This window comes from Nycticebus coucang, chromosome 22, assembly GCF_027406575.1.
Source record: "Nycticebus coucang isolate mNycCou1 chromosome 22, mNycCou1.pri, whole genome shotgun sequence".
NCBI classification, from domain to species: Eukaryota; Metazoa; Chordata; class Mammalia; order Primates; family Lorisidae; genus Nycticebus; species Nycticebus coucang.
Genome location: NC_069801.1, coordinates 22,986,672 through 23,012,457, shown reverse-complemented (window position 1 = coordinate 23,012,457; position 25,786 = coordinate 22,986,672). Strand labels below are relative to the sequence as shown.

Sequence of the window (25,786 nt, the reverse complement as noted above, 5' to 3'; positions counted from 1 at the left end):
CTGAGGCAAGAGAATCGCCTAAGCCCAAGAGTTAGAGGTTGCTGTGAGCCGTGTGATGTCATGGCACTCTACCCAAGGGCGGTACAGTGAGACTCTGTCTCTACAAAAAAAAAAAAAAAAGAAAAATGGAGACTGAACATCTTTTCTATTTGCCTGGAAGGATTTAGAGAACATCCTTCTAAGTATCACAAGAATGGGAAAGCAAGCATCCAATATACGAAATACGAAACTAGCAGATGAACAGCTACATGCCCTCATGAGAGATAAACACATTTAAGTTCAAGAACAGGGAAGGGGGGGAAAGGGATTTGGTAAGCTTTCACCTAAAGGGTACAAGGAAGGGGTATATGGCACACCTCCTGGGTAAAGGGCTCACCTACAACTTGGACTCTCCCTAACAAACACAAACAATGTAACCTAATTATATATATTCTTATATTAATCTGAAATTAAAAATAAACTTAAAAGTAAATAAAATCATTTAAAGAATAAAAAATAATTTAAAAATATTTTAAAAGACCAAAAAGCACCAAATACTTCAATTTATTTATAAAAAAATACTTTATTGATGCTCATACAAGCCCTATGAAAGGGCAGAGGTTTATTAGCACTATTGTTTTTTTTTTTTTGTAGAGACAGAGTCTCACTTTACCGCCTTCAGTAGAGTGCCATGATATCACAGGACTCACAGCAACCTCTAGCTCTTGGGTTTCCGCAATTCTCCTGCCTCAGCCTCCCGAGCAGCTGGGACTACAGGCACCTGCCACAACGCCCGGCTACTTTTTGGTTGCAGTTCAGCCGGGGCTGGGTTTGAACCCGCCACCCTCGGTATATGGGGCCGGCGCCCTACTCACTGAGCCACAGGCACCACCCTATTAGCACTATTGTTAAGAAACAACAGGCTTAATGACCAGGCGTGGTGGTTCATACCTGTAATCCTAGCACTCTGGGAGGCTGAGGCAGGTGAGTTGCTTGAGCTCAGAAGTTCCAGACCAGCTTGAGTAACAGTAAGACCCTGTCTCTAAAAATAGCCAGGTGTTGTGGCTGACACCTATAGTCCCAGCTACTCTGGACATGGGGGCAAGAGGATTGCTTGAACCCAAGAGTTTGAGGTTGCTGTGAGCTATGATGTCACAGCATTCAACCCCAGGGGGACTGAGTGATACTCTGTCTCAAAAAAAAAAAAAAAAAGGCTCAGCTCCTGTAGCTCAGTGAGTAGGGTGCCAGCCACATACACTGAGGCTGACAGGTTTGCGCCCAGCCAGGGCCTGCTAAACAACATGACAAACTGCAACAACAAGAATAACAACAAATAGCTGGGCATTGTGGTGGTCGCCTGTAGTCCCAGCTACTTGGGAGGCTGAGGCAAGAGAATCGCTTAAGCCCAAGAGTTTGAGGTTGCTATGAGCTGTGACGCCACGACACTGTACCAAGAGTGACATAGTGAGACTCTGTCAAAGAAAGGGAAGGAAAGGGAAGGGGAGGGGAGGGAAGGGGAAGTGAGGAAAAGGAAAGTAAAGTAAAAGGAATAGGAAAAGGAAAGGAAACAAAAGGAAAAGAAAAGAGAAAAGCTCAGAAAGGTAAATGATTTGCCCCAAGGACTCAAATTGGTGAATGGCAGGTATAAACTTCTGGCTGGAAGGCATGGGTAGGTTCTGAATCATAGGGGAGTATTTTCCAGAAAGAATTGGATAAGGTCCTTATTAGGGTTTAAAGGGTAAGGAATCCCAAGCTATCTTCTTTAAAGATTGAGATAAGACACTGGAGCAAATGAAGTAGACATACGTCCCTGTCTTTTTAAGGGTAAGTGGGAGGAAATATGCAAAATACATCTTGACATTTCTGAAAACAAAACTCTTATTGAAAGGGAGCCTTGGTATTGGAGGGGTTTTAAAGTATTTAAAATGTCGGGCTGCACCACTAATCTATATAGAGAACAAGGGCTGAGGCTACTTGTTTCTCCAGAGCTCACTATATAATGACCAAAATATGTTATGCACAGGCTGAGAAACAACATCAGCAAAAAGGAAGAAGGATGATTGGCAGGGGGCAAACTCAACCTGACGAACAGCTGTCAGCAACCATTAGGGCTGTGAATATACTTAGAGCTTCTGCTATCACCACAACCAAGACAGAAACAAACTGGACTAGGAGGGTGGAGTCTGTCTACCACTGGGGTACTCAAACTACGGCCCGCGGGCCACACGTGCCCGCCAAGGACCTTTATCTGGCCCACTGGGTGTTTTTGCCACAGCTGCATCCTGATTAGTAGCTGACTTGTCTGGGGCCACAGTGCGCATGTGCGGAATGTGGCCAACTCTCCGACTCCTTCCATCTCTAACGGACGGGTGTTATTGCCGTCCTGCTCAGCAACCCACTGTCAGGGCCGCAGTTGAACGTGCCCCACACTCTCCATTTCCCCTCTTACTCTCCCACTCCGCTCCTTCTCTCTGTCTCTCGACTCCTCATCTCAGACTCTGTGTAATGGAGGAGTCACCAGGTTACCTGTGCAGAGCCTGCTGCTGCCTAAGGACGGAGGTAAGAACAAGTTAGGATTTTTTTTTTTGAAGTTAGGAGGTCTTTTTTTTTTTTTTTTGCAGTTAGTAGGGCCTTTTTTTGCAGTTAAGGGGGGCCTTTTTTTCCTGAAGTTAGGAGGTCTTTCTTTTTTTTTTTTTTTTTGCAGATAAGGGGCACCTTTTTTTGAAGTTAGGAAAGCCTTTTTTTTTAAGTTGGTTTGTTGGGGTAGTTTCTAGGGGGGGGTTGCATCACAGTGATAACATAAATAGTCAGCGCTCAGTGCTAATGCAAATGGTCAGAGCTCAGAGGTAATGCAAATACTCAGTGCTCAGTGGTTATGATAATTGTAAGTGCTCAGTATTAATGCAAATTGTCAGCAGTCAGTGTTATCGCAAATGGTCAGCGGTCAGTGTTATCACATGGGGGCCCCAAACTGGTAATCTGCCTAGGGCCCCATGGGAACTTAATTCGGCTCTGCAGACAGCCAAGGAGTAGGAAACCCAATTTAATTGCCAGTAAGTGCATTTATATTCCGATTGCTATTCAGTTGTGTATGATGTTGTATGTTGTGTGCTGTGTAAGCCCTGGTTCACACTGTTGTGATCTCTGAGCAGTGCGAGTTCAGCCATATGCTTGTATGGCTGAACTCACATTAGATTTGGAAGAAAAAAGGCATATGTACCTTCTTTTTTCCTGCAGTGGAATCTGATCACATGGGTCTTCTCACCCATGCCATCAGATTACTGTGTGAGTTCACACATCGCGGTGCGGTTCGCACAGGGTAGTGTGAACCGGAAAGGTGGTGGAGGAACCAGCTCTGTAATAGTGCCTATTCCCACACCACACCAGTGTGAGCCTGAGGTAAAAGTGGAGTTCCACCATATGGGCACTGGCGAGGCTGAAATGATGTGGACTGGCAAGGCTGCATTGATGGATACTGATCAGACTGCATTGATGGGCAGTGCAGTCTATATGTCTCTGTGTGGGCAAAGTTATTGCTGGTATATTGTTTTTGGAGTGCTATATATATATATATATTGGTATTTTATTAATAGCAATTTGGAATCCCTAGGAAACAATGATATCAAGAAAGAGAAAAATTGACTCGGAGTGTAGGATATTCAAAGAACAGTGGACTTATGATTACTTTTTCATGCAGTACAAGGAAAGAGCTGTGTATTTGATATGCCAGAATATAGCATCTGTGTTCAAAGAATACAATTTGCGTTGACATTATCAAATTCAACATAAAGATAAATATGATAGTTTGGTTGGAGAAGTGAGAAAAGATAAAATATTAAAACTAAAATATACATTGACAACTCAGCAAAATACTTTTGTGAAGCAGGAACAGCTAAATACTTCATCACTGCGAGCAAGTTTTCAAGTTGCCAAGCTAATAGCGTGCACTGGCAGACCATTCATGGAGGGAGAATTTGTTAAAGAATGCCTTCTTTCTGTTGCCAAAGAGATGTGTCCAGAGAAGGCCGATTTATTTAGTACAGTGAGTCTTTCAGGACCCTCAATTACACAAAGGATTGAAGAAATGAGAGACAATTTGCATCTGTATTTGCAAAACTCCACAAAAAACCTTTCCTATTTTTCCTTGGCACTTGACAAAAGTAATGATGTTTGTGATTCTGCACAACTTCTAATTTTTATTTGTGGTATGAATGACTATTTCGAAGTCACAGAAGAGCTTGCTGCACTGCAAAGCATTAAAGGAACAACTACAGGAGAGGATATTTATGAAAAGGTTTGCCAAACTGTGAATAGTTCGGAACTGGACTGGGCAAAACTAGCCAGTGTGACAACTGATGGTGCTCTTAGCATGGTGGGGTCTAAGAAAGGAGTAATTGCTCACATTAACCAAGAGATGGACAAACATAACCATTCTCATCCAATAGGCATAAACTGTCTCATCCACCAACAAGTGCTGTGTAGTAAATCACTGAAGTGGGACTCTGTTATGCAAACTGTGGTATCTTGTGTTAACTTCATTCGAGGTAATACACTAAACCACAGACAATTTCAGGAATTTCTGTCTGAGCTAAATGTTGCCTGTGAAGATGTTCCGTACCACACAGAAGTCCATTGGCTGAGTCGAGGGAGAATTTTGAAACATTTCTATTAACTACTTTACTTCCACAGATTACAGCTTTTCTGCTTTCAAAAAACAAGTACCAGAGCTCAATGATGCAGAATGGAAATGGCACCTTGCTTTTCTGATAGATGTAACAGAGCTACTCAACAATTTCAATGTGCAACTTCAAGGAAAGGGGAAGCTCATCTGTGATATGCAATCACATGTGAAAGCATTTGAAGTAAAATTAGGCCTCCTCATCAAACAAGTGAAAGAGGAAAATTTCTGCCATCTCCCCACAACTCAAAATCTGTTAGCGGAAAATCCATGGGTTGCATTCCCAAATAAAACATGTGTGGATTTGCTGGAAAAGTTGCAAAAGGAGTTCCAATTTAGATTTAAAGAGCTTCATCTCCATGAACAGGACATACAGCTTTTCCATAACCCATTTTCTATTGACGTTGAAAACATGGATAACGATTTATCAAATGGAACTGGCTGAACTGCAGAAATGTGACTCTCTGAAAGATGCATTCAAGTCAAGCAGCCTTCCTAATTTCTATGCATCTCTCCCCTCTGAGACATATTCTAATCTCAGGAACCTCAGGCACTCAAAATGGCAACCATCTTTGGTAGCACTTATGTCTGTGAACAGACTTTTTCCAGAATGAAACATCTGAAATCTCCAACCAGATCTAGACTAACTGATGCACACTTGCATCACCTGTCACGACTAGCAGTGACAAATACGGAACCGAACATCGACCATCTCATTAGCCAAAAGCAGGCCCATAGTTCCCATTGAAATACTGGTAAGTTTGTTGATTTAACTTTACTTGTTCTTCATTTTAAATATTGTATTTGTTCCCCTTTTGTTTTTTTTTTACTTCAAAATAAGGTATGTGCAGTGTGCATAGGAATTTGTTCAGAGTTTTTTTTTTTAAACTATAGTCCGGCCCTCCAACAGTCTGAGGGACAGTGAACTGGCCCCCTGTTTAAATTTTGAGGACCCCGGTCCACCGCAATGTGCTGTTCAGACAACAGTGACCTACAACATCTGGTACTGGTATTGTACCTTATCTCAGAGCGGCATTTAGAGAATCACAATAGTTTCAAGAACTCTTGAGCGAAAAATGTTAGATTACTATCTACTCTCTGCCTCTTCATGTAAAGTCGTTTGTACTATAAAGAGGCCTCTAATATTTTTATGAGCAGAAACACATTTCACTGAGCCAAAACTGTGAGATATTGGGGGGTGGGGGGGAAGGGCAGAACTGGGAGGAGAAATATTAGGAAGGAACAGAGTCCTTGCCTGGGTTTCCCACCAGACAGGAATCTGGACAAAACCAAAGAGAGGGAACATGGTTGTGCTACCTAAGTCTTGTACACAAACCACTGTTATACCTGGTAGTGTATTAGCTAGTTCTCTAAAATTTTCTTTGGCCAAGACCACTTAGATTCAGACTCAACTAATATTGCACTCCTACTATGTGCTGAACACATAATTCAACTGTTACCTCAATTATGCCTCTCGTCTGAGGTAGGTATTTATTAGTCTTCTTCTCACTGTATAGTTTAGGAAATAGAGATCCACAGAGATTAAATAATTTGTCCAAGGTTCTGTAGCTACGGGTGTTTGATCTAAGACTCAAGGCAAGAAACTTCTTATTAGAAGACTGGGGTTTGGATCCAGCTCAGTAACTAACCTATGGAGACTTGGGCAAGTTGTTCTGAATTCTCTGAGCTTTAATTTTCTCATTTCATAAAAGGCAAAACTGTAATATGTGCTCTGCCTACCCGGTAGCACTGTTGTGAAGATAAAAAGAAACTATAGAAATAAAAGTACCTTATAAATTGTTACAAGAATGTAAGTTTGCATGCCAGCAGGGCTAAACCTTTTTGAAGAGTTCCTTTTCTATAAACCTGGTCTATCTTTATCTACCTCCCAGGTATTCCCTCTAGTCTCCAGTCTCTGAAGAAAGTGAAAGATGGAGGCAACTCTGTTACAATCTCCTTCTTAGACTCTTCCCACATGGGGCCTCTTTCCATTCATCCTCTACCAGGTGTCCTCAAACTTTTTAAACCGAGGGCCAATTCACTGTCCCTCAGACCATTGCAGGGCTGAACCATTGCAGGGCTGTTTTTTTTATAGTTTAAAAAAAAAACAAAACAAAAAAATAAACAAATTCCTATGCACACTGCACATATCTTATTTTGAAGTAAAAAAACTAAATGGGAACAAATACAATCACACTGCCTCATGTGGCCCACGGACCGCAGTTTGAGGACCCCTGCAATGTTTCCTTAACATGGTACTATGATTTTGAGTACAGGTGGTTGCTTATGTTAAACATCTAGCCAGGTGCAGTGGCTCATGTTTGAAATCCTGGCACTCTGGGAGGCTGAGGTGTGTGGCTCACCTGAATTCAGGAGTTTGAGACCAGCCTCAGCAAGAGTGAGACCCTGTCTCTACTAAAAACAGAAAAACTAGCCGAGTGTGGTGACAGGTGTCTGTAGTCTCAGCTACTCAGGAGGCTGAGGCAAGAGAATGGCTTCAGCCCAAGAGTTTCAGGTGGCTGTGAGCTGTGATGCCATGGCACTCTACCCAGGGTGACAAGAGTGAGATGCTATTTCAAAATAAATAAATAAACAAACAAACAAAAATGTGGGGATTGTGAATGAATAAAAAAATGGTACTTTGGGCTTACTTCTTAGGCAATATAATAAAAAACAAAAGCATAACTAGTTCCAATAAATAAAATGTCTATTGCTCATTATGTACCAAGCTCTTTGGAAACATTTTTTGTGTATTAATTTATTATTCACAAGAACTCTATGAGATAGAACTATGTAGCATTTTACAAATAAGGAAACTTACATACAGAACCATTTAGTAACTTTTTTTTGAGACAGAGCCTTAAGCTGTTGCCCTGGGTAGAGTGCCGTGGCATCCCAGCTCACGCAACCTCCAATTCCTGGCTTAAGAGATTCTCTTGCCTCAGCCTGGCAAGTACCTGGGACTAGAGGCCTCTTTATAGTGCAAACGACTTTACATGAAGGGGCAGAGAGTAGATAGTAACCTAACATTTTTCGCTGAAGAGTTCTTGAAACTATTGTGATTCTCTAAATGCCGCTCTGAGATAGTGTACATGTAATCCCATGTTGCCTAACTATTTACCCCATTTCAGTCTCTCTGTAGCATTTACCACTATCTGAACCTTATTTATACACTTGTTTATGTGTTTTATTGCTTGTTTCTCCTTACTAGAATGTAAGTTCCAGAGAGTAGGGACTCTATCTACTTTGTATATTGTTTGGCTTCACATATAAATACTTGATAAATATTTGTTGCAGGAATAAATTAACAGCTCATTTTGTCAAGAAAATAGATTTTCTTACCTTTGGCTTCTGTGAATTAAAAAAAGAAAAATAATTTGATATAAATCAACTCTAGCCCAATAAAATCACCACAAATGAATGAGAAATTTTACTAAAAACAAGATGTAAAAAATTTTTTGAAACTTAAATCCTCATAACAACAGCTAACATGAGCAGGGAGATCAAGGCTCCACAATTAGTAAATGGAAGAACCAGGCTCAGGTTTTTTGACCCAAAACCCATGTTCTTAACCATTACACCAGACTGCTTTCCCTAAATGAACTGAGTAGATTTAAGCAATCGGATAAAGATAATTTTGCTTTTAATAAAGCAGTTTAAGACTTCCTTAGATCAGTAATATCTTCCAAAAAGAACTACCCCAGAAAAACCTTGCATTACTTGTAGCAAACTACTAGAAACCCTCTGAAGAAAGAATATTATTACTGAGGGTTTGGTTTTTTCTTTAATTTTTTAAGACAGAGTCTCACTTTGTTGCCCTTGGTAGAGTGCCATGGTGCCACAGTTCACAGCAAACTCAAAATCTTGGGCTCAAGCGATTCTCTTGCCTCAGCCTCCCGAGTAGCTGGGACTACAGGCATCTGCTACAATGCTCGGCTATTTTTAGAGATGAGGTCTCGCTCTGGCTCAGGCTGGTTTCGAACCTGTAAGCTCTGGCAATCCACCCATCTTGGACTTCCAGAGTGCTAGGATTATGGGCATGAGCCACCATCATGCCTGACCTTATTTACTGTGTTTACTTTATTTTTATTTATTTATTTATTTTTTGAGAAAGAGAGTCTATGTCGCCCTAGCGAGAGTGCCGTGGTGTCACAGCTCACAGCAACTCAAACTCTTGGGTTTAAGCAATTCTCTTGCCTCAGCCACCCAAGTAGTTGGGACTACAGGTCCTTGCCACATGCCTGGATATTTTTTTGTTGTAGTTGTCATTGTTGTTTGGCAGGCCCTGGGCTGGGTTCTATCCTGCCAGCTCTGGTGTACACACGGCTGGCACCCTAGCTGCTGAGCTACAGGCGCCAAGCTACTGTGTTTAGTCTTTGGCTCTGAAGCATCAAACCATGTCCTACCTGGGCAGCCTCATAAGTGATGGTCTTGGTCTCAGTGTGGACAATAGGAACGTCTTTGGTTGGGATTTCACTTTTCCCAGCATTGGCAGTATCGGAGATGGTGACAGTTTGAGTCTTCACCAGGGGAGGCTGTGAAGCAGTAAAGAAACAGTTACCGGAGTCCTTTTGAAGGCTGTGGAGAAATAATCTTCTGACATTGATCTGATCAAAGTGTTAGTTTTAATCCAGCACAGGGCTAACTCAATCTCCAAAGGTGCCCAAGACTTGGACACCATTCCAAAGTAGCCATGACAAGGCATCAAATCATGAGGGATATTAAAAAGCAGCATTAATGTAATCACTTTCATAAGCTTAATGGAAAGCTACCATGTATAAGATCAGAGAGTTACGACTGGTGATATAAAACACTTCAGACTGACCTTCAGAACTTGAATATAAAACTATTTGCCAAATAGCAATCACTTTCATTTGTCCTTGTGACTGTACCATTATAATTAAGAAAATCAGCCGCATTTCCTCTACTAAGTACAAACAGTACATGAAACAGCAATGGCACCAGAATGCATTACCCTGGAATTCATGAACTTCTTTCAAATCAATGTCAGACATTCACTTTGGAGTTACTAAGAAGAAACAGTATTTGGAAAACTGGAAAGAAAAAAAAAATCACTTCTACCACCACCTGGTGATTAATCTCAGAATTTCAGAAGAATGAATATTAGTGACGTATCAAAGACCTTTTGTCCATCTGCTCACCTTCTCTAAGACTATAAATCACCCTAAAAATACCATTTGACTGTGATGAGGTTAAATAGCCATCCACCTTTGCATAGAAAATTAGTGCTATGATCCTGGAAGCCCTTGTGAGTGGGGTCAGTAGGAGTGGTGGGCTGCAAGGTATGGCACAGTATATAAATTATTACTGGGGGCCTCAGATCTTATTAAAGAAATCAGTCACCCCTCTAATTAAAAGCATTTGAATTTTTTAATCATGGTCTCAGAGAACTGGAGGCTCCTCAGCATAAAAATCTCCAAAATTCACCTCTTTCCACAGCTTACACTTGAACAAGGAAAAGATGAACACACACCAGCTTCATAGAGGCAAATAGCTGGAGTTTACTCTGGGAGTTTTTTAAGTCATCAGGGGAGAAAGTATTTCTAGCCATGGAGTTAATTCTTCTGAAAGAACTTTGTAGCGATCAAAGGCTTTAATTTTACTCTGTAATTTTGAAAAAAGCAGAGAGACCACAACCCTCATCGCACCACCACCACTGCCTCCACAGGACAGATTCTAGCCCTCTGCCAAAGAGAGTCATTAGACCTGTATCAGCAAATCAGTTACTACCTGGAAACTTCGAATGAGGGTGGGGAACTGGTTACCCACACGAGAGTCAAGAAATGATCCATTTTGGTTTCCAAGTAGTTCTCCTGGTTCTTCTCTATTCTCTGACTTTTTTTCACCAAGTTGCAGCTGACCGGAAGCTGGTGCTACTGAGAACTTTAAGGCACTGGCCTGTCCCTCCACTCCTACACATTCCCCATTTGGGCCTCTAGGCAGCTCCTCAGTATCAAGATAGCCAGCTGCCCCCTGTTCCTTCTCTTCGGTCTCCTCGCTGCTTATGGAGAGGGAGCCCAAGGCAAAGCTTTGTGGAGACCCCGACGGGGTGGGCATCTGGCTCTTACTAGGAGCTACTGATTGCTCCAGGCCCTCCCATTCAGAGTCTGAGTTAGTAGATGGCCCTTTTGTCACGACAGCCACCTCCTCTGTGCGAATGTCATTTATCCTCTACAAACGAATGAACACATACAAAAGCAAGATTAGGAATAAGTGGGGGAATACAGTGAACTATGAGAATCAATATGATTTCTAAGAAACTTCCAACATGTTAACCAAGAATATAAACCAAGAATCTTAGCTGCTAAGGGGGTTAAAAGGAAGAACTGCTCTTCACTACACATAGTGACAGCTTAAGCCCTTCTAACTGCATTTTGGTCATATTTCTATAACATTGCTAATCTGAGAAATAATTTCAATACACCGCACACAGTACTCAGTACTTTGTAATCCTATGGTCTTCCTTGTATAACATAGTCTCTTCATACTTAAAAGAATTGCTTTGTCATTTCTAAATACCTAATTTATTACTATGCATGGGATAATTTCAATACACCTCACACAGTACTCAGTACTTTGTAATCCTATGGTCTTCCTTGTATAACATAGTCTCTTCATACTTAAAAGAATTGCTTTGTCATTTCTAAATACCTAATTTATTACTATGCATGGGATAAAATGTAATTTATAAGCCAATCAAAACATGTTCTTGAGGAGCCTGATCAGGTTGAAAAATGTTTAATGTCTCCAAGCCATCTGCATCATCACCCTAGGCACTCAGGGAGAAGCTAAAATCTACACTAGTTGCCAGGGAGATAGAAGTTGAGTGCATACAGCATAAACTTACTCCAATTATTGTCATGGCATCAAACATATCAAAAATAGTAAAGTGTTTCACTGTGAACAGAATTAAAATGACCCAGCAGCTGAGATGTATTTCTTCACAGATGAATGACATGCTACTTCCAACCTCCAAGAGAAATAAATCCTAGAAACACAGAGGGTTCCCTCCTGGGCTAAATGCCTCACACTACAGAAAAAAAATAGTTCTAAAACAAGTACAGTTGGCATCCCATATCTGTGGATTCCTCATCATGGTTTCAACCAACTATGGATTGAAAATATCCAGGCTGGGTACAGTAGCTCATGCCTATAATCCTAGCACTTTGGGAGGCCAAGCAAGAGGACCACTTGAGGCCAGGAGTTTGAGACCAGTCTAGGAAATAGAACAAGTCCCTATCTCTACAATAACTTAAAAAAAAAAAAAAAAATAGCTCAGCAGGGTGGCATGTGTCTGTAGTCCTAGCTACTCAGGAGGATGAGGCAGCAGGATTTATTTTATTTTTTATTTTTATTTACTATTTATTTAAAAAAAATTTTTTTTTATTTTTTTTGAGACAGAGTCTCACTCTGTACCATGGGTAGAGTGCTGTGGTGTCCTACCTCACATCAACCTCAAACTCCTAGGCGCAAGTGATCCTCCTACCTCAGCCTCCCAAGTAGCTGGGACTATAGGTGCCTGCCACAACACCTGGCTAGTTTTTCTGTTTTTAATAGAGACAGGGTCTTGGTCTTGCTCAGGCTGGTCTTGAACTCCTGAGCTCAGACAATCCACCAGTCTCAACTTCCCAGAGTGCTAGGATTACAGATGTGAGCCACCTCATCCAGTCTCAGGAGGATCTCTCAAGCTCAGGAGTTTGAGGCTCCAGTGAGCTATGATCTTAGCACTGCACTCCAGCCTGTGTGACAGAGTGAGATGTCTTAAATAAATAAATAAATTTTAAAAGATTGCAACTGTACTGAACATTAAAGACTTTTTTCTTGTCATTATTCCCTAAACGATATAGTATAACAACTATTTACATAGCATTTACATTGTATTAGGTATTATAAGCATAGCCAATTTAAAGTATACAGGAGTATATACATAGGTTACATGCAAATACTATGCCATTTCATAGCAGGGACTTGAGAATTCATGGGTTTTAGTATCCAGGGGACGTCCTAGAATCAACTTCCACAGATACCAAGGGATGACTGTACATCAAAGAGAATATGGATGGGAAGATATCATTATAGAAATGGACCTATTCCTAAAGTTAAAAGAAAAGTGCTCTAGGTAGGAAAAGGAAAGAAGGAATTCACACTAGTAGGGAAGGAATATAAGTCAAATTATGATATTATGGATAAGAAAATTGTTGCTGGCCAGGTGCAGTGGCTCACGCCTGTAATCCCAGCACTCTGGGAGGCCGAGGCAGGCGGGTTGCTTGAGCTCAGGAGTTTGAGACCAGCTTGAGCAAGAGTAAGACCTTGTCTCTACTGAAAATACAAAAAACTGAGGCAAGAGGATCACTTGAGCCCAAGAGTTTGAGGTTGCTGTGAGCTATGATGTCGTCATAGCACTCTACCTAGGGTTACAGACAGTTTGAGACTCTGTCTCAAACTAAAAGAAAAAGAAAGAAAATTGTTGCTGCTCCTTAACTTGTATGTCAGCTTCCACTGTGATGAATATAAACCAGCGCTCTATTAAGTCAGGAAAGACACACTGAATTCAGGAACTTCAGGCCAGCTTAACTCCCAAGCCATCTAGAAATACACAACTCAAGACCACCTCAAACTGAAACCAGCTGAATTCATATTAGGCAGATCTTTCACTGGCTGATTATGAATATGACTTAGGACATGAAAGATGGAATTGATAAACTGAGAACAAGGCTGTCTCAAAATATACTTGCCAAGAGTATATATATAAATTTCCTCATATTTCAAATGAGAAGACTTGGTTTAACTCACAGAGTTTTAAGGCTCAAATATAGTAACATATTGTATATGAAAACACTTTCTAATTCTTTTTTAAAAATAAATTTTCACATTTTATTGATCAACTAATTGAATGATTGAGACAGAGTTTCGCTCTGTTGCCTGGGCTAGAGTGTAATGGCATCATCATAGCTCATTACAACTTCAAACTTCTGGGCTTGAGGGATCCTCCTACCTCAGCCTCCCAAGTAGCTGGGACTGTGAGTGTGTGCCACCACACCTGGCTAATTCTTAAAAAAGTTTTTTTGTTTTTTTTGCAGGGGCTGGGCTTGAACCTGCCCGGGGCTGGGCTTGAACCTGCCACCTCGGGCATATGGGGCCGGCACCCTACTCCTTTGAGCCACATGTGCCACTCTAAAACAGTATTTTAGAGATGCAGTCTGACTGTGTTGCTCACCTAGTCTCAAACTCCTGGTCTCCCAAAGTGCTAGGATTACAGGCATGAGCCATTATGCCTGGCCATACTTCAAAAATTCTAAATTCTACCATATAAATTCATTTAATTCAACCAAACAATTAGCAGAGTACCTAACATGTGCTATGGCCTAGAATGAATTTGTTATTAATATGCTATACTACTTTCCAGGACACTTATCTCACCACTTGAATCAGAAAAGCTGCTGTAAGAGTTGTCCAGAAATAGATTAGCTTTAATAAATAGGCTTTCTTAAATCACTATAGTCTAGCCCTAGCATTGTGAATAGCGTATCCAAACCCATTCACAAGGAGAACTCCAAGCCTTCTCCAAATAATTTTGTTACAATTGAAAAAGCTGATCAATAATCAGGAAAATACCTTAGATAAGCAAGAAAGGGTCAATTTTGTGATAAGTGATGGTTTGTCACCAAGAAACTGTTTGTGAATTAAATATTGCCCGCACCACCTGACCCAAAGTTGAATAAAATTAGATAGATTAATCCTTTTTTTCCCCAAAGCAAGTATAGAAGAGACCAAGGGTAAAAGCTGTAGCCACAGTAAGTTTAACTCAACAAATATTTCCTGAGTACCTAATATGAATTAATTATTATAAATAAAAGGGAAAACTGTTAATAGTTAGGTTGGATTACCATTTATAGCTCGCACATAGGGACAAATCAACCTCTCTAGTTTGCTCTGTTGTCCAACTCTCTTGGACAACACAGACAACTATTTGCTAAGTATCATCCCACACAAGTAGAAAGTAACATGCCCCAAACTAAACTTACCTGTGCTGCTGCCTGGGCCTCCCACCCCAGATTCCTCTGTCATTCTACCTTTTGGTAGATGGAATCGTCATTCTTTCAGTCTTCCAGGCCATACTCCTGGGAGTCATCTTCAATACTGTCCTTACACTCATCTGTCAATCCCCAGAGATTATGTCATCAAGTCCTTTTTATTCTACTTAAACATTTCCCATATCTGTCTGCTTGTCTTTTTTTTTTTTTTTTTTTGAGACAGAGTCTCACTTTGTTGCCCTTGGTAGAATGCCACGGCATCACAGACACAGCAACCTCAAACTCTTGGGCTTAAGCAATCTTCTTGCTTCAGCCTCCTGAGTAGCTGTGACTACAGGTACCCGCCACAACACCCAGCTATTTTTAGAGATAGGGTCTTGCTCTTGCTCAGGCTGGTCTCAAACTCCTGAGCTCAGGCAATTCACCTGCCTCAGCCTCTTAGAGTGCTAGGATTACAGGTGTAATCCACCCTGGCCTTGTCTGCTTGCCTTTATTCCCACATTTATTACCTTTTTCCAAGCTATTATAAAGCCTCACTCAGGTTACTGTGAATGTCGTCAGATTTTTTTTTTCCTTTCCTCCTCCTTCCTTTTTCTCTTTTCAAAGTTTCCTTGATATCCTTATTCTGCTGCTAAATATTTATTTCTAAAATGAAACACTAAAAATTCCATTTTCCATTCTAAAACCCTTCAGTGGTTCTTCATTGCCTTCTGGTTGAAGTCCAGAACCTTTAGTAAGACAGAAAATACCTCAAAATCAGACACTTCCCTTTCTCTCCAGCTTTATCTTGCTATCCCTTTACATAGATCCTTTTTACCATTAATTCAAAACTATTTGCAGTTCTTAGAAAAGAACACGCTATCGTTTGCCTCTGTGCTTTTGTAAATATTGTTCCTTCTGCTTGGAAGTCCATGCTTAGCTCATGTGTCAGTTCTTTGAAGTTTTCCCATGGCTGCCTAAAGTATATTTTAAACACCATTTCCTCTTAGGTCGGGCGAGGTGGCTCATGCCTGTAATCCCAGCACACTGGGAGGCCCATGGCAGTGGATTGTTTGAGCTCAGGAGTACCAGCCGGAGCAAGAGTGAAAGCCCATCTCTGAAAATAGCCAGGCGTTCTGGTGAGTGCCTGTAGTCCACGGTACTTGGGAGACTGAGACAAGAGGATCACTCAAGTCTAAGAGTTTGAGGTTGCTGTGAGCTAGGGTGCCACAACACTCTACCAAAGGTGACAAAGTGAGACTCTGTCTCAAAAAAACCCCCCCCCACCCCCCCCAATACCATTCCTCTTTTGTTCTCATTATACCCTGCCATTACTGATACATTCGTCTGTCTTCTCCATGGACTATGAGCTTAAGCGCTCCATGGGGAACAACCACTTACTATGTCTTATAGTACGTTATAGATGTTCATTAAAAACTTTGAAGGTATATTAAATAAATCCAGGTGACCTCAGAACGTCTGCTTTGTAGTTGCTTAGAAAGAACATAAAACAGTGGCTCACTTGGCCAGACTCATTTTTCTAGTCTAGCATTTTATTTCCTCCATCAGTGAAATAAAAAGAAAACTAACATTTCTGCACGTTCCCCAGGTGCTAGGCACTGTGCTAATCACGTGAGCACGCTTTCTCCTTCAATTCTTTACAACCACACTATAAAGCAGTCATTATCTGTATTTTATAGATGAACAAATGGAGAGGTTAAGCAACTTAGAGCTAGTAAGTGATGATGCTAAGGTTTCAACTTAGTTCCTCTGATTCTAAAGTCCATCTTTCCGTGACACCAGAAAGTATTTTAAGTAGGACCAAAGGACAGATCCTATTATGGTCAAAAGAACACATACCAGACCTGACTCTAACTTTGGCAAATACAAAAATTGCCCAAAGTCCTCTTAACAGAGTCTGTTCTTAGTGACTGATACTATATTTTTAAGTATAATAATAAGGCTGAAAAAACAGAAGAAAAGACTCTGGCCAGAAGAAGATATAAAGTCTCTCTGACACAAGATGCCGAGAATGTGGCACATAACATCAAGTGAAGAATTTTAGCTGACAGTGTTGTTGCCCTTGGCTATGATCATCTGCAAGGGCCACTGGATTATATAAAACTGTACAAATGCGTACACTTAATTAGCTTGGAAACTCTAAAAGGATCTTCTTAGAGATATAAACTGATACATGGTTGTGTCTGAATCATCCACAGTGACAAAAAAGCAAAACTGAGACCTAATGTCATTCAAAAGTGTTACTCCAATGTTTTTGGTTTTTGAGACAGAGTCTCACTATGTTGCCCTCAGTAGAGTGCTGTGGCTTAAGCGATTCTCTTGCCTCAGTCTCCCAAGTAGCTGGGACTGCAGGCGCCTGCCACAACACCTGGCTATTTTTTTGTTGCAGTTGTCATTGTTGTTTAGCTGGCCTGGGTCAGACTTGAACCTGCCAGCTTCCGTGCATGTGGCTGGCTCCATAACCACTATGCTGTGGGCACCGAGCCAAATGTGTTAATCTTAATGTTGCTTCCTGAACTGATGGGGAATCTAGAAGAAGAAAAATGCTACAAGGCCAGACACAGTAGCTCATGCCTGTAATCTCTGGGAAGCCAAGGCGAGTGGATTGCCTGAGCTCAGGAGTTCAAGACTAGCCTGAGCCAGAGTGAGAACTCGTCTCTAAAAAAATAGCCTAGAATTGTGGTGGACGCCTATAGTCCCAGCTACTTGGGAGGCTGAGGAAAGAGAATCACTTAAGCCCAAGAGTTTGAGGTTGCTGTGAGCTGTGATGCTACAGCACTCTACTGAGGGTGACAAAGAGAGACTCTGTCTGAAAAAAATAAAATAAAATAAAAAAGATGCTACAATATAAAGACCAGCTGCCTATAGAAGGTACTGCAATGATATCTAGTTGGTTTCAAGAATATGAAAAGGAAAAATATTAGACAAATATTTATTTGAACAGAAACATTATCTGAAGATTCTCAATTCTATTTAAAAAGACAATGGCTCCTACTAAGTATTATAATTCAGTATTTTCTTTGTTTTGGGAAAGAAAATAGGGATTGTTTTTCCTAAAGGCTTTCTCCTAGGGCAGCGCCTGTGGCTCAAAGGAGTAGGGCGCCGGCCCCATATGCCGGAGGTGGTTGGTTCAAACCCAGCTCTAGCCAAAAACTGCAAAAATAAATAAATAAAAATAAAGGCTTTCTCTTAAAAACTGTTTACTCAAAGGGATTATGTCTCAGGACCATCAAATCCTGTGTATGCATGTGCCTTTATAAGTTACAAACTTCTTGAGTTGGATCCCAGACATCATTCAGAGCAGGATATAGGTTTCTTACAGGTATTTTGCTACCACTCTATTAAATATAATCCACAGTTTTTTCCTTTCAGGTTATTAAACGGAAGTAAAAGATTCACATATTTGAAGAGACTATCAGAGAACCAACCAACCATAAACCAGTGTGCTGGCTTATGCCTGTAATTCCAGCTCTTTGGGAGGCCAAGGTGAGAGAATCATTTCAGCTCAAGAGTTCAAGACCAGCCTAGGCAACACAGCCAGACCTCATCTCTATAAAAATAAAAATAAAAAAAATGCTGTGTGTGGTGGCACATGCCTGTAGTCCTAGTTACTCAAGAAGCCGAGGCAGGAGGAGGATCCCTTGAGCCCAGGAGTTCAAGGTTATAGTGAGCTATAACAGCACCACTGCACTCTAATCTGATGGACAGAGTGAGACCCTGTCTCAAAAGAAAAGGAAAAAAAAAAAAAAAAGACCACAGATACGCTTATAAGTCTATCTTATCTATAAGCAATCACAGTGAAAATGTATCCTGAAAATCTTTCTAAAATTTTGCCACATAAGTTTTTTTCTGGAGGACCTATGTAGTAATTTTACCACCACATACATTTAAGTTACTTGTTCCCTATTGGAGACCAATTTTATCTTTAGTGGCAACAGAAAAATAATTCCTTTCTCTGTTAAGAGGAATAAAAAACCCTGCTATTAACTCATTTTACCTTTCTATATATATTAAAATCCTAGTTAGACATATAAAAACCAAGTAAAAAAGAGTAACCTCATTGCCAAGATTGACATGCAATTTTAGGGAAGCACTTTTATCTCAGGACCATGATTAGATGTTAAAACGAGGGAGGGTGGCAAAAATCCTAACTTCAAAGACTAATCCCTCCTTGATGCTGGGCTGTTTTATTTCTTATACATTTAAAAATTGTATTTTAAGATGTTAAGGCATACTAAAATATTAATAATCTTGAGATTGCAAATAATTTGTTTTTTCTTTATTTTTTTCTATTTCCTAACTTTTCTAAAATGAATGTATTACTTTTTTAATTAAAAAGTTATCATTTTCTTATATAAGGTCTTATATCTGGTTTCAGTAGTGAAATGATCTTTAAAACCTAAAGAGTCTGGTAAACAATTTACGAAGAAAGTGCTGATAAATCCTTAATGTCCTCCAAGACTTTTTTTTTTTTTTTTTGAGACAGACTCTTACTATGTCACCCTGGGTAGAGTGCCGTGGTGCCACAGCTCATAGCAACTTCAAACTCTTGGGTTCAAGCACTCTCTTGCCTCAACCTCCCAAGTAGCTGAGACTACAGGAGCCCACCACAACACCTGGCTATTTTTTTATTTTTCGTTTGTTTGTTTGTTTAGCAGGCCCGGGGCCAGTTCGAACCCACCAGCCCCGGAGCATGTAGTGGGGGCCCTAACCACTGGGATATGGACATAGAGCCAATATTTCTTATTATTCATAAAATTTACAACCATTTTAAAGTACAATAGACTTAGTGCTGTTTCTAATCCTCATAGTTGATCTTTCTATATTGTTATCAACCACACACTTGCTTACTGAAATTACTAAATTTTCCTCAAAAAGAGAGTATAAGATTTAGCATATTACCTCTCTAGTCACTTTATATGATGTAATCCCCAATACACCACATCTATTAAACTACCATTGGTTTTCACATTCTTTTTTATTTTTTTTGGTGACGGAGTCTCGCTATGTTGTCCTTGGTAGAGTGCCATGGAGTCACAGCTTACAGCAACCTCCAACTCTTGGGCTTAAACGATTCTCTTGCCTCAGTCTCACTGGCAGCTGGGACTACAGGCGCCCACCACAACGCCCGGCTATTTTTTGTTACAGATGTCATTGTTGTTTAGCTGGCCCAGGCCAGGTTTGAACCCACCAGCCTTGGTGTATGTGGCCAGCACTTGTAACCACTGTGCTATGGGTGCCGAGGCGGATTTCACATTCTTTCATCTTATCTTGCCATTCTGTCAAGTAAAATGAGACTTAAGACTGGCCTGGTGGGCGGCACCTGTAGCTCAGTGAGTAGGGCGCCGGCCCCATATGCCGAGGGTGGCGGGTTCAAACCCAGCCCCGGCCAAACGGCAACAAAAAAATAGCCGGGCGTTGTGGCGGGCGCCTGTAGTCCCAGCTGCTCGGGAGGCTGAGGCAAGAGAATCGCGTAAGCCCAAGAGTTAGAGGTTGCTGTGAGCCGTGTGACGCCACGGCACTCTACCCGAGGGCCGTACAGTGAAACTCTGTCTCTACAAAAAAAAAAAAAAAAAAGACTGGCCTGGTAAGTACTGCTTAATGATATGATCAACTCTGTAATGTCACCTTCATCTTTGCAATGAGTTTGTGGCTTGTTGAAATGCAAATATCTCAGGGAAAGTTACAGCAATGTTTCTATACATCAGGAAAAGGGGATTCATTAGACTTTTAAAATAAGATTTGTATAGATTTTAAAAGATAAATTTTGATAAGAAAAAGGGAGTGAACGGGGTAGCAGTAGAATTGGGGGGGGTGAGGGGTGCACAGACACACATACACCCACAGATCACATTACCCTTGCTTTGCAAACCCAGTAAGAAATGCTTTGCACCGCAAATGCCCACAGAACAGCAGGAATCGAGGTTATCTTGCTAAGCACAGAAGGAAGATACCCAGCAGAAGAGTCCAGCTCCTGGTTCTTAACTAAAGCAAACAATAAATAGTACAGTCACTTAAATTATCAACAATGAACTTAAGTAATACCCCCCAGATGGTCTGCAACATGCAAACTAAAAAATGTAGAATTCAGTCCTGATAAGATCCATTAATTGCGAGTGCTTTGTTTCTGTATCTTTTTCTTTCACAAAACAGGACAACCTTGTATGTCGGCAAAGAATGAGCTTTAAATGCCTAGGGGAAAAACGCTAAAAAATCAAAATGTATGTTTTTATACATTAATGTAATATAAATATTTATAATCTCCTTTCTATGTTGAAAAATTATTAGCGTCAGTATTTCTTTTGGTTGTATAATAATCAGTAAGAACGTTTGCCTGATGATTTTTTTTAAAAAATTTAAGTTAAAACAAATGCTATTAAATGGGCACTTGCAATAAAAGATAAATCAGATGTGGTAATGGCTTCCTTTGCAAAAGCCATGTGTAAACAGCACATAAAGATGACAAGTCAAGCAGTAGTAGCCCATTCTTCAGCCAAAAAAGGAAACAAATGAAGAAAGAAGAACAAAATTACCAAAAGGAAATATATCCCCTGGTCCCCCAACCCCAAAAGCTCAATAAATAATAGTTTTGGTACATTTCTCAGTGGAAAACTCAGGCCACTAGCGGTTTAAAAAAAAAAGGACATTAGAATCACAAACACTCAAAATGGGGATAAACTAACAACAGAGTAACCTTGTGGCTAGCAAAAGATTATTTAAAAATTCTCTTTCCCCTCTAATTGGCCATCCTTTATTATGCAATACGTTTCTTTTCATTCTATTTTTTTTCTCTCAGACATACCCTCCCTCATTTTTTTTTTTCAGTTTATATGCTTTTAATCCCTAGCTAGAAATACATCCTTGTAGTGCTCACTAGCATTTCCATGAGTCATTTTCATGTTTCTTTGTTGCTCTATGGTATATAAAGATTGCATTTGGATAAAATCTGGATAAAGGAGCTGATTCTGGAAGATGCTGACTTTTACTAGAGTCAATACAATCGCCTATTACGGAAAACAACTCTACTATGCCGCTGTTCCCAAATGACAGCAAAAGAAATTTGCCAGTGACAATGAACTTTCAAGCATAGTTTACATGATTTCCTAAATAGTGCTGTTATTAGATTATCCCCAGAACAGGTGAATGTAAAAGCAAACAACTTGAAAATCCATGCCTGATGCAAAATTTTAACTATTAGTAATAGAAAATTTTGCCTTTTCACTGCACTCACCAGCAAGGACTCCACAATCAAATGAGTATTCTCAAAACTGAACAGATCTATGGAAGTGGAACTGCTTGAGCAAATATTAAAGGTTATTCTAAACATGTCTAAAAGACCAGAAACCTTTATGGTCAGTTTTTTTTCATTATGAAATGTCGGGTGAAGGGGCAGACACGGAGAGAAGGAGCTATAACCAGTACAACAACTCTGATCGTTTACGATGGAACAAAGTTAAATTGTTTGGCAGGATTTCATAGAAGCCCCAGTTCCAAAAGTGATTAAAGTCATAATAAGCAATTAAGGAAAACATTATGCTCCAATTTGATACCTAGAAAAGTTATCTTGATTCTACGAACCAAATACAACATAAAACTATTTTTAGATGCTAATTAGCTACATATTCTCTTTCTGAAAAATCCTATAGTAATGAAAATGGCTTTGTGTTAACATTTTCAACAAACTCCTAAAAGAAATGTTGCTTTGGAGAACTACTACAAAGTTTTTGTATTATTACTCAGATCACAGGCATATACTTTGAGCTAGTAAATAGACAACTCTAAAATGCAAAATGTTGGTTTTAACTAATCACCTGGATAATATACTAAAATCTATAACCATGAGATTAAGAAAAGGTTTGCCCAAGGTGAAGTAAGAGATAAAAATGATGTACTTTATATTAATTCCTCATTATAGGAACAAGCTCTCCTTACACCCACATACCCACACCCACTCCATTCTTCACTCTTCAGTGCGATCAGAGTGGCAATACTGGATAGTTAATAACTACCAATTTATACAGTACTTTAAAAAAACCACAAAAGACAGATTTAGCGTATTAAAATGCTTCTAACAGATGTGCCAATTATATTTGCTATAGTGACTGATTAAGTTGATTAGTAAAAATTCATTTTTTTTTTTTTTGACCTTGGTATAAATAGTCAAATGAATTCAAAGCTGATTTAAAACAATATTCTGAGAACCGAACACGAAGACGGACTGACAGCCATCTCTGGCTGAACAGATAAAGCAGAGGTTCCTTTTTGGGGGGACAGGAGTGTCTATATATAGCTTTACTGGCTACTACTTCCTTAGTGATTAGTAGTAAACAGAATCAGATTTGCAATGAGATTTATTCACAATTTTGAATATTAACAGAGCAAATGATACAAGAAGAATATCAAAGAAAATGTTCCAAAAGGTAAGTACTTTAGCAGATTTCTTTAGGTTTAAATATCTTGCTGAATTGTTAATGAATAAAAAACTTAAAGTATCAAAACTAAAGGATCCTGGACAAGGGATCTGAAAGGAACATGGATTTAGGGATTTATCAAAAAGCACCTCCCACGTTAATCCTTCAGCCTACATCCAGGTCAAGTAGGGAACAAAGACACTTCCAAAAGAAGGTAACTTTATTTTATTCTCATTTATTGGTGAATTCTGTCCAAATAGGCTGTGAATTAAGGAATTCCTCTCAGAGAAATCTATTTTGAAAGTAATACTTAGACTCTTCTAAAAGTGTTCCTTAGCTGCTCCATCTTAAATTTCTACAACTTCTCAAAAAACTAAGGTAAACCAAAAGCTCAGACTAAAAATTGTTTTACTTTCTTTACCAGGTTCATTATATAGCTCTACACCTTGACTACAGAGAAGGTAAATTTGGGAAGTGTTTCTTTATTCCTTAGGGGAAAATGGATTCGGACACTTAAAAATCAAACCAAACAAAGGGGACAGCTGGGATCATCACTGAATATAAACTACAGTTAATACAGTAATACTGTAATAAAATACAGTTACAGAGAAATTTGGAAAACTTGCAGAGACAGAGCACTGTGGTTGTTACAGAACATGTTTTAGATGACAGGGCAGGTGTATCCTGACAGCCAGATAACTAGAAACTAATGCCCTAACCTTTTGTTTTCCATCGCTAATGGTAAACAAAACAAAAACAAAAATACTTTTGACACTGAATGAAGATGCTAAGATCACAACAGCAGCTCTTCAAAACCATACAAAGGCAGAAAATGTAATTAATCACTTTTCTGGTCTACATCAGAGGTCAGCAAACTATATGGCCAACAGCACAAATCCTACCCTGTCCTTGTTTTGTACAGCTATGAGCTAAGAATGGTTTTATATCTTATTTTATTTATTTATTTATTTTTTTTCTTTTCAGTTTTTGGCCAGGGCTGGGCTTGAACCCACCACCTCCGGCATATGGGGCTGGTGCCCTACTCTTTTGAGCCACAAGTGCCACCCGGTTTTATATTTTAAATTGGTTAGCAAAAATAAAAAAACAACAATATTTAGTAACACATAAAAATCATATGAAATTCAAATTTCAGTGTCCGTAAGTTTGATTGGAACACAGTCATACTCATTTGTTTCCCTCTGTAATGGCAAAGTGGAGTAACTGTGACAGACTATAAGGGCTACAAAGCCTAAAACATTTATTATCTGGCCCTTTACAGAAAAGTTTGCCTATCCCTGACCTATAAAATGTACAAAATTCACAGGAGTTTTTGTTTGTTTGTTTTTTTGAGACAGAGTCTCAAGCTGTTGCCTTGGGTTGAGTGCCATGGTGACATAGCTCGCAGCAACCTCCAACAGATCCTCTTGCCTTAGTTTTTCAATTTTCAGTTGAGAGGGGGTTTCACTTTTTGCTCAGGCTGCCCACAAGAGTTTGATATTTCGTGGTTTTTTTTTTTTTTTTTGCAGTTTTTGGCCGGGGCTGGGTTTGAACCCACCACCTCTGGTATATCAGCACCGCCCCATTTCGTGTTTTTATATCATGTAAAACATAAGAAAAATGTATCACACTGCCCTCTACAACGTATGAGATAAACACAAATGTTCCCTTTATGACATCACACTCCAGATGACTTTATATACACTGACATACTCCCCAATATTTACACTATGTTCTAGAGTGAAAATAGTTGATCATTACTTGTGGTAAATGGACAACAACTTTTAATAGAACCACATTATAAGACATTTACAACACAGATTGACATCTACATAGAGGTATACTCAGATACCTTGAATAAACCAGAGAACATACTACCAGATTAATAAGAGAGAGAGTGGCTTCTGGGCTCTCTGTGGCCTTTCTTGGTTACTGATTGGGCACACAGTAATTTATTTGGCACAAAATTATGTCCCAATACAAGAGATTCTATGTGAAAAGTTAAGTTTATCCATTGCCACCTGTAATTCATTTAATTCAGTATAACAAATATTAATTATTTATTATATACAAGGCCATGTAGTACCTGGGATACAAAGGTGGTAGATTAGCAAAACAAAATAAACAAGGTCTCTCACCTTTGAGGATCTCACAGTTTTGAGGAGAAACTAAAAGAGATATACTAATTAACACTTTAAATATTTAATATCGCTTCTTCTGGTGGGGTTCTAAACCATAACCAGAATGCTAAGCATAAAGCAAGTTTCCATAATTTTATCATATCACATTGGTATAAATCAAATCAGATGGGAACACTTAAGTATGTAAAGGTTAGTCAGAATGTCAGAGAAGGTAAGCAAATTTAGAATGCACGCTCTGGTAGTGTGCTTCCTCAAAATATAATAGTGATACTGTCTTGTCAACAGATTCTAGGCTACACATAACTTCCAAAGCTACAAAACTGTATCACCCATCTTTTTTTTTTTTTTTGAGACAAGTTTTATTCTGTTGCCCAGGCTAGAGTGTAATGGCATCTGCTTATCTCACAGCAACCTCAAACTTCCTGGGTTAAAGTGATCCTCCTGTCTCAGTTGCCTGAGTAGCTGGGATTATAGGCACCGGATACAATGCCTGGCCAATTTTTCTATTTTCAGTAAAGATGAGAT

At 39.7% G+C, this 25,786-nt stretch overlaps 1 protein-coding gene across 22 annotated transcripts in view; it reads right to left on the bottom strand.

Annotated features, from left to right (window-relative positions):
- The window catches only part of EPB41 (erythrocyte membrane protein band 4.1), a 222,585-nt gene that overhangs the window by 10,788 nt on the left and 186,011 nt on the right, over positions 1-25,786 (bottom strand). For 13 of the 22 annotated variants that reach the window (XM_053576605.1, XM_053576607.1, XM_053576608.1 and 10 more), the window contains one exon: positions 9,064-9,192. In XM_053576605.1, the coding sequence (XP_053432580.1) occupies positions 9,064-9,192 (129 nt within the window). Of the gene's footprint in view, positions 1-9,063; positions 9,193-10,408; positions 10,850-25,786 lie in introns of all 22 variants that reach the window. The other 9 variants (XM_053576609.1, XM_053576598.1, XM_053576596.1 and 6 more) reach the window with 1 other exon arrangement.